Below are 15,715 nucleotides of genomic sequence, written 5' to 3' on the forward strand. Positions count from 1 at the left end.
ACTGCCATTGTGATAAATGGAAATGCTGACCAATAGCTCTCTTCAGAGCATTACACAAAACAGCTTTAAAAGCACATTAAAATTTCCTTGCTATTAGACAAATGGAGGCTGCCTTTAAAATAAACAGTTTAGAAAAGTTATAAATATTTAGATTAGAGTCCTTAGAATAGAGGGAAATAAATGACAAATTACACAGTCTAAATGCTAATATTCAGCAGTTAGTGACTTGATAGATAATTGGTACATGGTCTAGAAATCAACCAAGAGCAAATTTGCATAACAATTCCAAAATAAAGGAATAACTTTAATTAACAGCCACTCAAAGCTGCTTAAAGATAAAACTAATTTCTTCATAGACTGATGAGATCATTAGTGCATGGGCCCTCATTTTATGAATGATTCATGCCTCACCTGTCCTGCAGTCTTTCGATGCTTTCTTTGAGCCGTGCTCTGAGGTGTCTGATACACACCTCTTTCTGTTGCAGTGGGGTAAGGTATTGCTCAGGTGGAGGGGGCCGGATACCATGGTTATCATTGCAGGAGGTGTATTTTATGTGATGCCTGATATGGATGAGAAAAGTGGTATATACTACATATAAACAAACAAGAAAGAAGAGAAAGATGCAATGCATCACTGGTATATGGGTGAGTTGTGTCTCACCTATGGGTTGGGCTTCCGTCACTGCCCTTGCATGACCCTGAATTGCTACTGCTGCTGAGAGAGGCATTTCCATAGGGATCACGGTTACTGACAGGTGCTGGACTCCGTCTGTAGCATAACAGAATCACAATTTCAGAGTGTCACCTTCAAGGCCACTTAGGAGGACGCAGGATGAGGAATAAACAGAATGCACAAACACACACTAACATGAACAAACAAAAAGTACAATTCCATGAAACACAAAATCAAACATGCCTACTACAAATTGACTAACATGCCTCTATACATACAGTCAACTAGTCAACTAGGGGGAGAACACCTTTTATGGATGAAAAAAAGAAAAGACACCCAGCTCACATAAAACTGCAAGCACAAATTGCAAAGTAATACAAACAGTTGAATTATGTGCTGAGGCACAGATGACAAATCATGATAAATTTCCATCATGAATCAATTATGAGAAACAAACTGGCAGCTGAACAAGCAGAAATTGAATGCAGAGCCATCTAATGAGAGCTCACTTTCCACACCACAGACATGAAATCATCTTCAACTGTGACACACATATGCAATTCGAGCTTTAAACCCCCAGTAAAATCAAAATGTTGGATTTTATAGGGACATCGTGCTGTGGTTGAAGAGTTTGAATCCATGCTGACACAATGCCACACAGAGAACAAAGAAAAGTGAAGAAAAGAAGAGAAAGAAAAAAAAAAAGAACGAGACAGAAGGGATGATGGAGCGCTGACCGACAGTGGTGTTCCGGGGACTTTGGTGTCAGAAATCCTCTGCTCTGTCTCATAGAGACCATAATGCCTGACTCCATGGGTGTGTAGTCTAGCTCTATAAACCTGCAATAGTCAAAACTGACCCACAAACAAAAAGGAATCATTACACAGGATAGCGCGCACACCTAAAGTTCACCTTAACCTGTTTTGCATACAAATTCAAATGAATGTTTCTGTGGACATTTTCTTGTAAACTTGTTTATAAACATGGGATGAAACTGGGTAGAAGCAGTTGTGCTACAAAAAAGTAATCATCTGCCACTTATACAGACTGGGTTGTAAGCTTTTTATTATGCTCTATTTGTATCCACAATTTTTTTTCCAGTTTCCTGAAAATTATGTATACATCTGTCATTGAAATTCCTGGTTTGATACACCCAATATTACAATTTTGATTGATTGCAGTTTACATAATATTTGGTTAAAGTAAGCAACCTTTGGGTTGATGTCACTCTAAAGTCCATTTCAAACATCCAATTGAAATTAACTTGAGATGAAGCTTGTATCATTAAGATCATGAAACGCTGTACACGAGGTTGCAGATCTGACAGATTACTTGACAGATTGTCTGACTAATTAATTAAGTCAGCAGTCAGGGGAGGACAGAGAGAAAGATAAAAGGAGCTTCTTATTAATTCTGGTTCTCAGAAACACTAGCACAGGGCTGGGAAGGATCAGAGCCACTTTGCCACACTTGAAAGAATAAAAAATCATGCTGGACATATTTATTATACAAAGGCTTACTAAATTACTTTAGACAGAATTACACTGTTTCCTTCATCCTTGCTGGCATTAAAAGTCCCTTTTATGTAAACGAAAAAGAGATTCTAACTATCTAACTGATTTCAAGGACTCTTTAATCTCCCAGAAACATTCTCTTTTGGGGAAATTAAATCGGGTTAGCAGCGCTGAAAGAAAGCACTTCCTTTAGGTGGTGCAGAGTGCTGTTTTTACAGGCATGATGGATAACTTTGAATCCAGTGATAGTCTGATATTATTGAACTGATATTTGGTCATTTTTATTTCAGTTTTGTGAGTGAGTTTTGAGTAAATATCAATATCAGCAGCAACCACTAAAAACCTTATATCAGTTGAACCTTATACCACTGAATTACTAAAACTAAAATAAAAATCTATTAAAGCTAAACAGAACATAATAATTTTAAATAATAACTAATAAAAATGATGCACACATAAACATGACTAAAACTTACATTAACATGAAAACTGAAAATATAAAAATACAATCTAAAATATTCATAAATGATATAATAGTATATAAACAACACTAAAATAACTCTAAATATTGTCTAAATAGAATTATCTTGAGTTAAACAGCTCAACATGTTATATAAAAATAGACCAATCAAAACAGCACATTTACAATGACAAGCCACTATAACTACTGTCCACCAGGACCACCGTTGGTGGGCTATAAAAGGTTTGCTGAACTACCTAACCATGAAAGCAAGCCACAGTCATGGTTAAGGTGAGAGCAAAGCAAAGAAAATAAAAGCAAAGTGAAAGACCCGAAACAAACAAAGCGTGCTTGAGGAGTGACTCTGCTATCAATACTGATAGCAAGGAAAAGAAGGGAGAAAGAGAAAAGCAGCCAGGGTAGTTGGACAGACCAGGTACGTCCATTATGTTTTCAGTGATATGGACTAATTGAGGGAAAGTCGGGTAATGTGTAGTGAATATGTGCACTGCATTGCCACACACTCATTAGAATCACTGTGAAAATATCACATTCATTGTCGATCTCACAGATTATCATTTCAGTCACAGCCAAAATGGCTTCTCATGGAACAGATTTACAGATGATTAAATGATCCATTTGCTCTTCCTCTGAGTCTCTGTCAAAGACCGGAGAGTTCAGCGTAAGCTGCCCTCTCAGATCCCCAACATCAGCATCAGTGGTAGCAGGTAATGGGCTGGTTTGAAATTGGCGTGTGAATGCCCAGTGCAGCAGTGTTGACTACTACAGTCATGCCCTACTATAGGGTACGGAATCAGAGTCTCACACAGGGGACGCAGTGGGAGATGACAGCATTTGTTGCAAGCGGTGCTTAGGCTGTAGGGCCTTCAGCAGGTTGAATCTGAGGAAACAGAGATGAGACAGAGGCACAGAGCTGGGCTCTACTGCAATATTACCATTAAAACTTATTGCCACTATAAAATTATCTGTATTTAGACAGAATTGCACACAGGCATGGCTTACACAGGAAATGTGTGGAATTTTTAGATGCAACTATTTAATTTATATATCACTGTATAATTGTACAAGTGTGATTCATACAATTACACATATTTTACTGCAGTCGTCATGTAAAATAATGCTAATAAAAGAATGCGAGTGAGTGAGGCACAGCAGCATGTTTGGGCTAATCTTACTCGAAGGTCTAAATCGGAAGATATGCATGATGTTGTATCTTAGTTTAAAGTTACACTTGACATCTTATTTCTGAGATGCACACAATAAAAGGAATTCAAAACTTTTGAACTTGAAATCACGTTCATTGTGTCATAATTTTAAATATGCTTATTAAAAACACTGCTTTATCCACGTGCTTGTTGAATAATGTTTCTTCTATAATTTGATTCAATTTGTTATTTGTTTTGAAATCATTTCTGCCTTTCCTAAGATTTTTAAACAAATTAATACTTTTATTTAGCAATGATGCATTAAATTGATCTTTAGCTAAATACGTCTATTTCATAGAAACGCTGTTCTTTTGAACTTTCTATTCATCAAAGAATCCTTAAAAATGTATAACAGTTTCCAAAATATATTAAGCACAACTATTTCAACATCGATAATCATAAGAAATATTTCTTAAGCAGCTAATCAGCGTTTTTGAATGATTTCTGAAGGATCATGTGACACTAAAGACTGGAGTAATGATGCTGAAAATTCAGCTTTGCCATCACAGGAATACACTACTTTTTAAAATACTTTTTGAAACCAGTTATTTTAAAATGTAATAATATTTGTTCACAATATTACAGTATTTTGATGAAATAAATGCAGCCTTGCATAAGAGACTAATCATATGGACCCCAAACTTTTGAACGATAGTGTATATTTGTGTGTATGTGCTTAATAGCCAAGTACATTAATGTGCTTATAAATCTTTTAAACTGGCCCCTCAGGAAGTTTTTATACAATCTGGCAGTTGTAGGGTGAAAAGGTCTTGACAGCAGAGAGAGAAACTGAAAGAGCTAAACAGCTGATGTATTAATGACGGCAGCGGAAGAAAGAGAGAGAAAGGATTATTGAAGCACTTGAAACTCAAAAGGTCATTAAACTGCAGCAGAGATCTTACTGTGATTAAAACAGTTAAACAGCAGCTAGAAGGGTTAGATATTACAGCAAAGCACCAACACAGCTGCAGGTTTGAAAGAATGTCTGTTAGAAAGAAGACTTGAAGAGAGACAAAAGGTGCCATACTTGCGTGATCCAGAGCCAGATCTTTTATTTGAAGGTGAAGACATGGAGTCAGCTGTCCTCTCCTTCCTTTCTCCTTCTTCAGCTGGATCTGTCTTCCTCCCTGTCAGCACAGCATGAAAAGCTCAGCTGCAGCCAGCCTGAATAAAACACAAGAACACAGACAGTGTCGTCAGTTGGACTTGAAGAAATGATTTTCTATATCAAACCATGTATCAACCCTCATCTCATTTACATAACAGCAGTTTCCTAAGGAGGTACATTCTAAAAAGAAATATTTCAGGTTTGTTGCCACACTATAATACTATTAAAGGGACAGTTCACCCAAAAATGTAATTCTGTCATCATTTGCTTACCTTCCATGTCAGTCCAAACCTAAATTACTTTCATTGGTCTGCAGAAAATAAAAGAAACTCTTTTTTGAAATGTTGTGTTTTGAAAATGCATTTTTCCGTTCATGTTCCATAGAATAAGGAATAAATGATTTCAAAAGGTTTCACTTTTAGGTGAACTGTCCTTTTAAGATGTCAACATAATTTTTGCATTGTTTTCTTTTACAGGTGCATGTGAAGCAGATCATACCATCAAAGTCAAAAGGAAACATAAGAATCTGTCCATTTCATCGAATCTATCTGATCTCTTCACACTCAGCAGACCTGGCAGCAGCATTGCTTGCGGAGCTGTAATATATTTAACATTGTGCTGACACAGACTGGTTGGTCTCTTGACTCTGCGTTGGTGCGAAGCCAGACAACAGAAATAATAGAGCTTTAACTTTCACAATCAGATTACTCAGTGAGATCTAGATCTACCCAGAAGCTTTAAAAAAAGTTTTCATTCCTGATACAGCTAGAATATTTAATTTGAGAGAAACAGACAAAAGAGTAAATGAGAAAAGGAAGGGTAAAAAGCAGCGATTTCTGCTACATTGTGCATCCTGAGACACATGCTGAGGGAAAAGAGGGATTAATGATCTAAATAATTAAAAAGGAACTGGCACAGCTCAGTATAAGCAACGATACACTGCAATATGCTCCGCATAATAAGCAACTCAATCCTTTACCATAATGACATGACCTTTCAACCACTTGGGGTTGGTTGGGTGATGAAAATTAACAAAACAGACTATTCAGACTACTGTTATTATTGTCAACAAAAAACTCAAATAAAGCTGAAATAAATAAGAAATAAATTAGATGAAAAATTAAATGTAAGTGAAATAAAATGTAAAGAAAATTAAATGTAAGTACAATGATGAAAGCTCATTAAAGCAATAAAAAATTATATTATTAATAAGTAACTATATTATGAATAAATAAACAGGGATCTAATAATTTTTTTCTTTTGTAAATGAGAAAAGGAAGGGTAAAAAGCAGCGATTTCTGCTACATTGTGCATCCTGAGACACATGCTGAGGGAAAAGAGGGATTAATGATCTAAATAATTAAAAAGGAACTGGCACAGCTCAGTATAAGCAACGATACACTGCAATATGCTCCGCATAATAAGCAACTCAATCCTTTACCATAATGACATGACCTTTCAACCACTTGGGGTTGGTTGGGTGATGAAAATTAACAAAACAGACCGGTGTGTTATTATTGTCAACAAAAAACTCAAATAAAGCTGAAATAAATAAGAAATAAATTAGATGAAAAATTAAATGTAAGTGAAATAAAATGTAAAGAAAATTAAATGTAAGTACAATGATGAAAGCTCATTAAAGCAATAAAAAATTATATTATTAATAAGTAACTATATTATGAATAAATAAACAGGGATCTAATAATTTTTTTCTTTTTTTTTTTGGAAAATGTGCAGTCGCTGAGTCAGTATCGGGACAGTGTGGTCTCCCTCTGACGCAGTGTGAGTCATAATGTAGAGCGCAGCTGTGAGATCTATCCTATCTGTTTGAACTTTGCACCGATGCAGAAGACTACAGTCTCAGTCTCTCTTATTTTATACCGTCTGCCTAGTTTGTATCAAATACACAAATAAAATAATGAATATTCAGATCATTCAGATCAAATGAACTTATAAAATGAACTTTTTTGGCTATTGTGTGTGGCTCATAAATTAAGCAGACTTGTCTGAAGAAGGAGTTATTGGAAACCATGTGAAAGGAAGTACAAATACAAATCTAAAAATATGAATTGCTTAGAAAAAGAACACTGTATTTGCATAAGGAAGAATAAAGATACTATATTTTGATGAGGAAATCTGCTGTGTCATGCTCCTGCTACAGCACTGGATGACCTCTGGCTGCTGTCCTATGAGATGTGCAGAAAGCTGCAGATGAGTGATTGTTATGACCCAGCACGTCTCTTCTCTCTCACAAGCCACATTCAAGCTATATTAATGCAGAAACACTTGCTCATAAACAGCCAAATATCACACGCTGGCTTGCAGCTTTCAAACAGATTATGACTTGAATATAATGCAGGTAATGAAAGGCAAAGAGCAAAGAAGCAGAACAGAAGATCTGTTTGACAACTTAGATTTTTTCATGCACATCTTTTTCATATAGCAGCGTTTTATAGCGACCATGTCAAGCTACAAAAACAACAACAACAACAAAATATAAAGAAAAGCACTATAAAGTAGTCCATATAATTTATTCTCCATAAGACGTCAGGAGCCATATAATGAGGAGCAGACTGAAATTGATGCCATTATTCTAGCATTGTTATTGTTAACTACAGTGTTGGGCAAGTTACTTTGAAAATGTAATCAAATTACTGATTACTGATTACTCCTTTTAAAAGTAATCATGTTACTGTTCTGATTACTTTATTTCAAAAGTAATTAGTTACATTACTAGTTACTGTTACTTTTTTCTCCATGAAATGTATGAAATCCCAGCATACATGCTCCCGATAAATATTTGTTATTAAAGCATCAACATTCACAGAACACTGTTATTTTTAACTAAAGCAAGCGGCTGCTGCGTGCATGGTTTGGCGCACCAGCACTCGCCCATCTTGTCCCGCGCCGTGCTCTGTTGCGTCGGGTCTCGCGGGAGCAGGTCTATAATCCACTGGCAATTGACTCAACAATGCGTGTGCTACATCCTTTTTACAATCTCCAGATTATAAAACACTGCATTCTGTCAGCAATGTAGCGCGGCAGTAACGTATAGAGACCTCGGCTTGTAACTATACTCTAATTACTATTTTGAAAATTATAACGCGTTAAATTACTCCGTTACTAAAAAAGTAATCAATTACAGTAACAAGTTACTAAGTAATGCGTTACTGCCCAACACTGGTTAACTAATAACAGAACTATTAAAAAAATTTCATTAATTGAAATAAAGTTAGGTTACACTTTATTTTAAGGTGTCTTTGTTACAGTGTACTTATACATTTAAGTACTGAGTAATATTAATTAACTACATGTACTTACTATATGGTTAGGGTAGGACTGGGCGATAAATCGATAATGATAATTATCGTGATATAATTTTCCTCGATAAAACGATATGAAGAGTTCGATAAATGTTCGATATAATGTTCATGAGCCAAAAATGGAATGAAAGAGCGCGACTCATTTGAATCACGGCACACGGACCGTTTATCCGCTCAGTTCAAGGTTCATAACAGCAGCGCGAGTTTACCAGCAGATGCGTTTACTCACTGACGAGTCTCGGTCACGTGAGATCCAGTGCGAAGCGCTTGAGTTTAGCGAACAACACAAATGACTCGCTGCTTTAACTAGTTTAAAGGCAGATGAAACAGGGCTGACAAACAGGAGAAACACTGTGTGCAACGATACAGTCAAAAGGCTTTTCAATCTATAAATCTCCATCATTGACCATGCATTTACAGTAACACTAACTGCACTATGGTATTGTGTCATAAATGTGGGTATTTGTATTGAATTTTATTATATTATTAATGTAGACATGTATTATACGGTGCCCGGGAGGTGACATGTTCGGTTAACTTAGTTTTGTCATGGCCACGACATAATAATTCGTGGGAACGTGATAATATGTTGTGGCCACGAGATATTAATTTGAGGGAACGTCATATTAACTCGTGGGAACGTGATATTATGTCGTGGCCACGAGATCATTTTGTCGAGGTAACGACATCCTTATGTTGAGGGAACAACATATTTTTCTCGTGGCCACGAGTTGAAAGGGGAAATAGGCATATATAACAATAAATATAAAAATATAGCCCTAATAAGATAATGTCATAATAATAATAATAATAATAAAATACAAATATTAAATTAAATGTTTAAATGTTAATAAAAATGTTTGATCCATTTTTGATAATCCCGGGTTGCTATGGGTCACGCAGGTTTGTTTACGCATTAAACTCGTGGCCACGAGAAAAATATGTTGTTCCCTCAACATAAGAAGTCGTGGCCACGTTAAGTTTATCATGAATAAATGTTACATAAAGTGCATAATATAAAATTGGCCTACAAGAAAATATTTTTATCCATCCTACAGTCTTGTAAGTCCATTAACCGATCGTCTTTTTCCCGTAATATTTGTATATTATTATTATTATTAGTTCCCACGAGTTAATATGACGTTCCCATGAATTAATATCTCGTGGCCACAACATATGATCAAGTTCCCACAAGTTATTATGTCGTGGCCACGACAAAACTAAGTGAACCGACCATTTCACCTCCCGGGCACCATAGTATTAAATGTATTAAAGGAGTAATGCAATATAACTGCAGTATTTTTGTGATTAAGCTATAGCATGTGTGCATTTAGCCTGATATTAATGTTTTTAGACTACTGTTTTTCATACAAATACCTAAAAATCATATAGTTATATTTTTCCTATGGTATTGAGGTGTGCTATATGTGTGGTTTTAACTGTGTTAACTGTTATCATGATCTAAATGTATGCTATGGAAGGCAAATGGTTAATTAAAAAAAACTCAGAACAATTAAATTTCACCATATAAAAATGAGGTTGCTACAGTTTTTACAGATGTTACTGATTTTGATAATGAACAAAAATTTACATCTGCATCCTAACTCAAGCTACCACTATTATCAAATGTGCAATTATAAGAGACAAAAAACTAATATTATTATTAATATTATCAGGCAACACAAACCTGTTTCTTGATTTGAAATAATATCACATTCAGAACATGCAGAAACTAAGAAATAAATTTTTCTACTAAGATATTTATTTTGTTAAGGAAAATTAATGGTCTGGTTTCTACAACGTTCACTTTGGAGCAAAAATCTGGCTTTAAACTTGAAAGAAATAAAGATTTGACATTTATCGTGATAATTTTTTTGGCCATATCGCCCTGTCCTAGGATAGGGTTAGGATTAGGGTTTGGCTCAGGGTTACTTGCTTGCAATTATGCATAATTAATTGTTATTATAATAGTAAGTACATGTAACGTGTAACAAGTACACCTTAAAATAAGGTGTTACCTAAAGCTAACATAAAATCAAATAAACATGATGAAAAACTCAAAAAACTTTGTTGCCTTGGTTTAAGTACTAAAACGACTAAAACTTAAATAAAAATAAATGCAAAATAGATATTAAAAAATGACTAAAGCAAAATCAAGCTTACTAAAACTAACTAAAATTAAAATGAAAACTTTCAAAATATAAAAATTAAAAGTTTCAGAATACTATAATTGTATAAATAACATTAAAATAACACTGAATTCACGTTTAACTCAAGAATCATTGAGTCATTATTGAGTTCATCAGTTTAATTCATTAACAAATCCTTAGGTTAACAGTCATGGTCACTATGATATTTGTATGAAAACGATCAAAATCATTTTTTTTGTTACAGAAGAAAGAAAATAGGTTTGGAATGAAAAAAAAAAAAAAAATACAGAATGTATATTTACATTAAATAATAATATCATTACATTAAATAATATGTAAATAATATCAGAATGCTTACTTGTAGAACTATTCCTTTAATAAATCTGGTACCACCCTCAATAAAAATGAGTAAGCCCATCTTATGTTTGCCTAAATCTTATGGGAGCCAGACAAAGATGGATTAGGAAGTGATCAGAAGTAAGTGATTATGAAGTTATTTATCATGTCATTCCTCATGGGTCCTAAGAGAGAAGTGATCACTCAGTCAGTGGATTGAATGGTGCTAAATGCATCCAGTGTGGATGGATAAACGCAGCATGAATGCTTTGAAGTGAATAAACAATACAGCAGCTCTGTCATGTCACAAACATAAACTACATTTCAGTAATCAGTGCAATCAGCTAAAGTAGATTTATAAATAAATCAATATTACATTTACCTCACAAACAATTACAAATAGTAAGAAATATATATTAAACAAATATCCAGTGACACTATACTTAACGTCAATATAGAGAATTAATGTAGGTAAAGTGGGACACTTTTTTATGATTTGTCATTGCCATTGTTTTGATATAAGTGAGATCCAAATGCCTACGTCAATGTCATTCCACACCAGTTTAGGATTAACTGAAAGGGATAGTTCATCCAAAATAAAAACTTCTGTCATCATTTACTCAACCTAAAGTTGTTCCAAACCTGTATTCGTTCCAAACAGTTGACAGTCATAGCATTTGGAAGCCGGTGGCCACCGTCAACAGTTTGGTTACCAACAGTCTTCAAAATATCTTCTTTTTTGTTCAACAGAAGAAAGAAAGTCATACAGGTTTGGAACAAGTGAAGGTTGAGTAAATTATGACAGAACTTTCATTTCTGGGTGAATTATCCCTTTAAAGGGTTAGTTCACCCAGAAATGAAAATTAGCCTGTGTTTTACTCACCCTCGAGGCATCCTAGGTGTATATGACTTTCTTCTTTCAGAGAATCCAATCGGAGTTATATTAAAAATTGCCCTGGCTATTCCAAGCGTTATCATTGCAGTGGGCGGGTGTTTCTGTTCAACAGTCCAAAACATGTCAAATAAAGTGCACGCATCCATAATAAAACGTGCCTCACACGGCTCCGGGGGGTGAATAAAGGCCTCCTGTAGCGAATCCATGTGTTTTTATAAGAAAAATATCCATATTTCAAACGTAATAAACATTTTTATCCCACTTCCGCTGACTGTCATATGCAGAAGTCGTTCCGGCAGATAACGTAGGGCGTATGCGTCGCGCGTGGCCTCTGAGATATGCTAGGCTCACGAGTTTGTTTACAGGAGCAAAGGAAGCAAAGCCTCCTTACTTTAGCAAAGTAAAACCAGTCTCCTCTTGGCTTATATCGAAATCCTCTGACATTTTTCTTTACAAATCCTCGGTTTGTACTTCTAATTCATGACCGGCATTTTGTTTTGTTCTCTCTCCGCGTTCATCACTAATCATGCAACACCGACGTCATCCGTCATACGTCCTACGTCATCTGCCGGAACTGCTTCCGTGTACCACAGTTAGTTGAAGTGAGAGAGAAGTGTTTATTACGTTTGAAATATGGATTTCAATTTACGCATTGATTCGCTACAGAAGGCCTTTGTTCACCCCCCGGAGCCGTGTGAGACACTTTTTTTTTATGGATGGGCGCATTTTAATTAAGTGCTTTTGGAATGATGCATGCAACACCCGCTTGAGTGCCATGAAACAACTTGAAAGATCAAAGACAATTTTTAATATAACTCCGACTGGATTCGTCTGAAAGAAGAAAGACATATACACCTAGGATGACTTGAGGGTGAGTAATTTGTGGGCAAATTTTCATTTTTGGGTGAACTAACCCTTTAATATAACTCCAATTGGATTCGTCTAAAAGAAGAAAGTCATATACACCTAGTAGGGCTGCACGAGTGCTGCTGAATATGTCACTAATGTTAATCAAACAACAAAACAGCTATAACAAAGATTAATCTAAATTTAATCCATACAGTGAACACTATGCTGTCATGAATCCGGTCCATGAACCTCCGTCTGCTAGCCATCAGAGGTCACCCTTTCCATTTTCATTGACTCTCGCACTACACACTGTTGCATATCACCCCGCGATCGTAGACCCACACTAGCCCTAGGTTTATTCTTGTGTCTTGCCCTCTATATACCTGTTGCCATTGTCTGACCCTTGCCTGTTTCTGACCACGTCTCTTAAATAAAAGCTTGCAGATGGATCCGCACGTCTCACGTCTTGTCAACCCCGTAACATATGCAGTGTTATTTTACACCTAATTATTAAATGTCTGTATCTGAATACTACCATTTATTTTATCTATGCTTGTAAATTGTGTATTTCTTTTTTTTTACTGACTGTTCACTTGCCTTTAATCATGTTTGAACTTTCTCAGACTATAGTTTCTGCTGTGGTATATGAAGAAGTACTTAAAGTGTATGGAAAGCAAAGTTACAATGATATAAAATTAGTGTCATTTTAAAATATAATTGAAATTGATTTTACACACTTTAAGCAATATCGTATCGCATATCGAATATCGCATTTTTTAACAAGGTATCGCATATAGCATTTTTCTTCAATATCGCACAGCCCTAACACCTAGTATGGCTTGAGGGTGAGTAAATAACAGGCTAAGTTTCATTTTTTTGGTGAACTAACCCTTTAATGCTTATTTTCAGTAATCGAAGAATCAATATTATTTTATTTACAATATAAACTTTTAATTTTAATTTGAGTTCAATATTTAGTCATTTTGCTATGTGCCGTTTTTTTTTTAGTAATAATTCTAAATAGTTCTAATAGTTAAGAGTCTAAATACTAGTAATTTATTTTATTTCAGTTTTAGTTTTAAGTACTTTTTTAGTACTTCAGCTTAGTTACTTAGATGGTTAGCCAGTTAATTATTTCATTTATAACTTTGAGTTTTTCAGCTTATATTTATAGGCTACTTTACTTCCGATTTATTTTAGTTATTGATTAAAATATTAATATTTTATTACTATTTTAAGATATTTTAAGACATGTATTGTGAGAAGGTTACATTTAAGTGTCACACTTTACCTGCATTCACCCTATGGAGTGAAATATATTATTGAGTGTGCTCATTGTAGCTGAAGCACATTTGGTTGAAACCAATGTAGTAAGGACATGCTGTGGAAGATTGGCCTGCATGCTGAGAAGATGTAGAGCAGTCACCATGGAGACAGCCATTCAGCCACTATTCTAGAACGTGAACTCCACAAGTGGTGTGATTGGCTTTCCTAGCTTGTGTGTATGTGGTGAGACAGACAGACCTGACAGCATGGAGGTGACATTACACAACCGCAAGGCAAGCCTCAATGGCAAGTCTACATGCAACAAATAGCATCCTGCGCAAAGGAGAAGGTGATAATTACTGTAATACCAGAGAGATTACTACTAGTGATGCACCATGACACACTGTACAGTTTAACCTGCTTTAATATGTTCAAAATAATGTAAACTTGCTTGGTTGTGATAAAGACTACACATGATGATCTTTCCAGATCTTCACAAATCCACTTTTAAGCACACTTTCTCTGCAGTCCGTAAGTCCTTACAGGGATGCAAGGTCATACTGCACCCTAGGCCCTAAAACTACACTGTCCCTGTCACGACTCACAGCGCACAAAACGTGCTGAAACCAAATCAGAAATAAAGCCTTTCCCAGTGCTACAGAACGACAAATAGTAAGTTATAAAAACACAGGTCTAGATTACAATAGCATGAAAGCGCAATACCAAAACAAAAGCAAATGCACACACATGCTTGCTGCAGGGAAACATCTGCTGTGAGCGCGCACATCTAAACACCGAAACCCAAAATGTGTGCGAAACACGGCGTGCAAATAAACACCATTTAGCGTGCGAATGTGAAATATCGTTTTGCTCGGTACATTCAGACATCATATAAACCCTATACCTGGCGCATCACAGTCCTTGGTTTGTCCTACACCGCTATTAAAATAGGTCTATGTAGGCTATTAAAAGAAGTGTTGCTTTTAAGACCTCTCCCCCTCCACCCAAACACAATTTTGGGGGCTGTATTTACATTTTAAAAGTAAAATCAACGTGGTTATAACCTGCATAATTTCACTGCACTTAGTTACTGAAGAAGAACTCAAGTGGGAAATGCCAAAGTCGATTAGAAATTATCGAGAGAAGTTAAATAGATAGAAGGAAGCAATAATGGAGGTAACCCTTAAAATAACCACCAGTCTAAAAATAATAAGCACACATTTTCCAGGCATTACACTCCCATGGGACTCTAGATTGGTTTACGTCCGCCTAATCAGATATTATATATCCAACACTCTTCGGGCATTAGAGTAAAAGGAGAAACTCAGAGTCGCCCTTTCAGCACCACGGACAGCGCCCTCCAGGCTCTTCTCATTGATTGGATACTCCCTATGGGATAGGTGGCGATAAAGCTTGTTTGTTGTTATTGTGAAATACCCAAGCCAGAAAGAAAGAAAGAAAGAAAGAAAGAAAGAAAGAAGAAATGAAAACTTTGGAACAGAATGTGAAATAAAACTATTTCTTTGATCTCAGAATTAATGTTTTGTCCATGATCTGCCACAAATAGAAATAGTTCTTTAAGGTGTTCACACAAATTAAATAAAACTAAGAAATCTTTCTGTGACCAAGAAGAGACAGTATGTCTTCCACGTGACTGCACCTAACAAAAAGACACGTGATCATCCAAGCTTGATTTTTTCCCTTGTAGGCTTTGTATTATTGCCTGTGTTAATGCAATGCTAAGTATTTGTTATATAAAGTTTTTGTAATGTAAAGTTCTGTTGTTTTCTCTTTAGTGCTTCTGACATACACAGTGTTTCAGCTTTTTTCTATAGTGTTCAATGAAAGACTTACTCGAAAGTAAATTCATTTAAATACAGCCCATTTTCAGTTTAATCAGCTAATAAAATGTAAA

The 15,715-nt window shown here is 35.5% G+C and overlaps 1 protein-coding gene across 2 annotated transcripts in view; it reads right to left on the reverse strand.

The window, feature by feature from the left end:
- Nucleotides 1-14,724, reverse strand: part of LOC107707753 (syntaphilin-like) — a 23,499-nt gene extending 8,775 nt beyond the window's left edge. Inside the window, exons 1-6 of one of the 2 annotated variants that reach the window (XM_016511849.1) lie at nt 14,705-14,724; nt 4,901-5,037; nt 3,474-3,548; nt 1,411-1,527; nt 662-769; nt 412-561 (exon numbers count right to left, since the gene is read on the reverse strand). In XM_016511849.1, the coding sequence (XP_016367335.1) occupies nt 412-561; nt 662-769; nt 1,411-1,527; nt 3,474-3,548; nt 4,901-4,944 (494 nt within the window). In that variant the 5' untranslated portion in view covers nt 4,945-5,037; nt 14,705-14,724. The remainder of the gene's footprint in view (nt 1-411; nt 562-661; nt 770-1,410; nt 1,528-3,473; nt 3,549-4,900; nt 5,038-14,704) is intronic. The other variant, XM_016511850.1, reaches the window with a different exon arrangement.
- Nucleotides 14,725-15,715: the final 991 nt, after the last annotated feature.

Source organism: Sinocyclocheilus rhinocerous, unplaced genomic scaffold, assembly GCF_001515625.1.
Source record: "Sinocyclocheilus rhinocerous isolate Xijiao unplaced genomic scaffold, SAMN03320098_v1.1 scaffold565, whole genome shotgun sequence".
NCBI lineage: Eukaryota > Metazoa > Chordata > Actinopteri > Cypriniformes > Cyprinidae > Sinocyclocheilus > Sinocyclocheilus rhinocerous.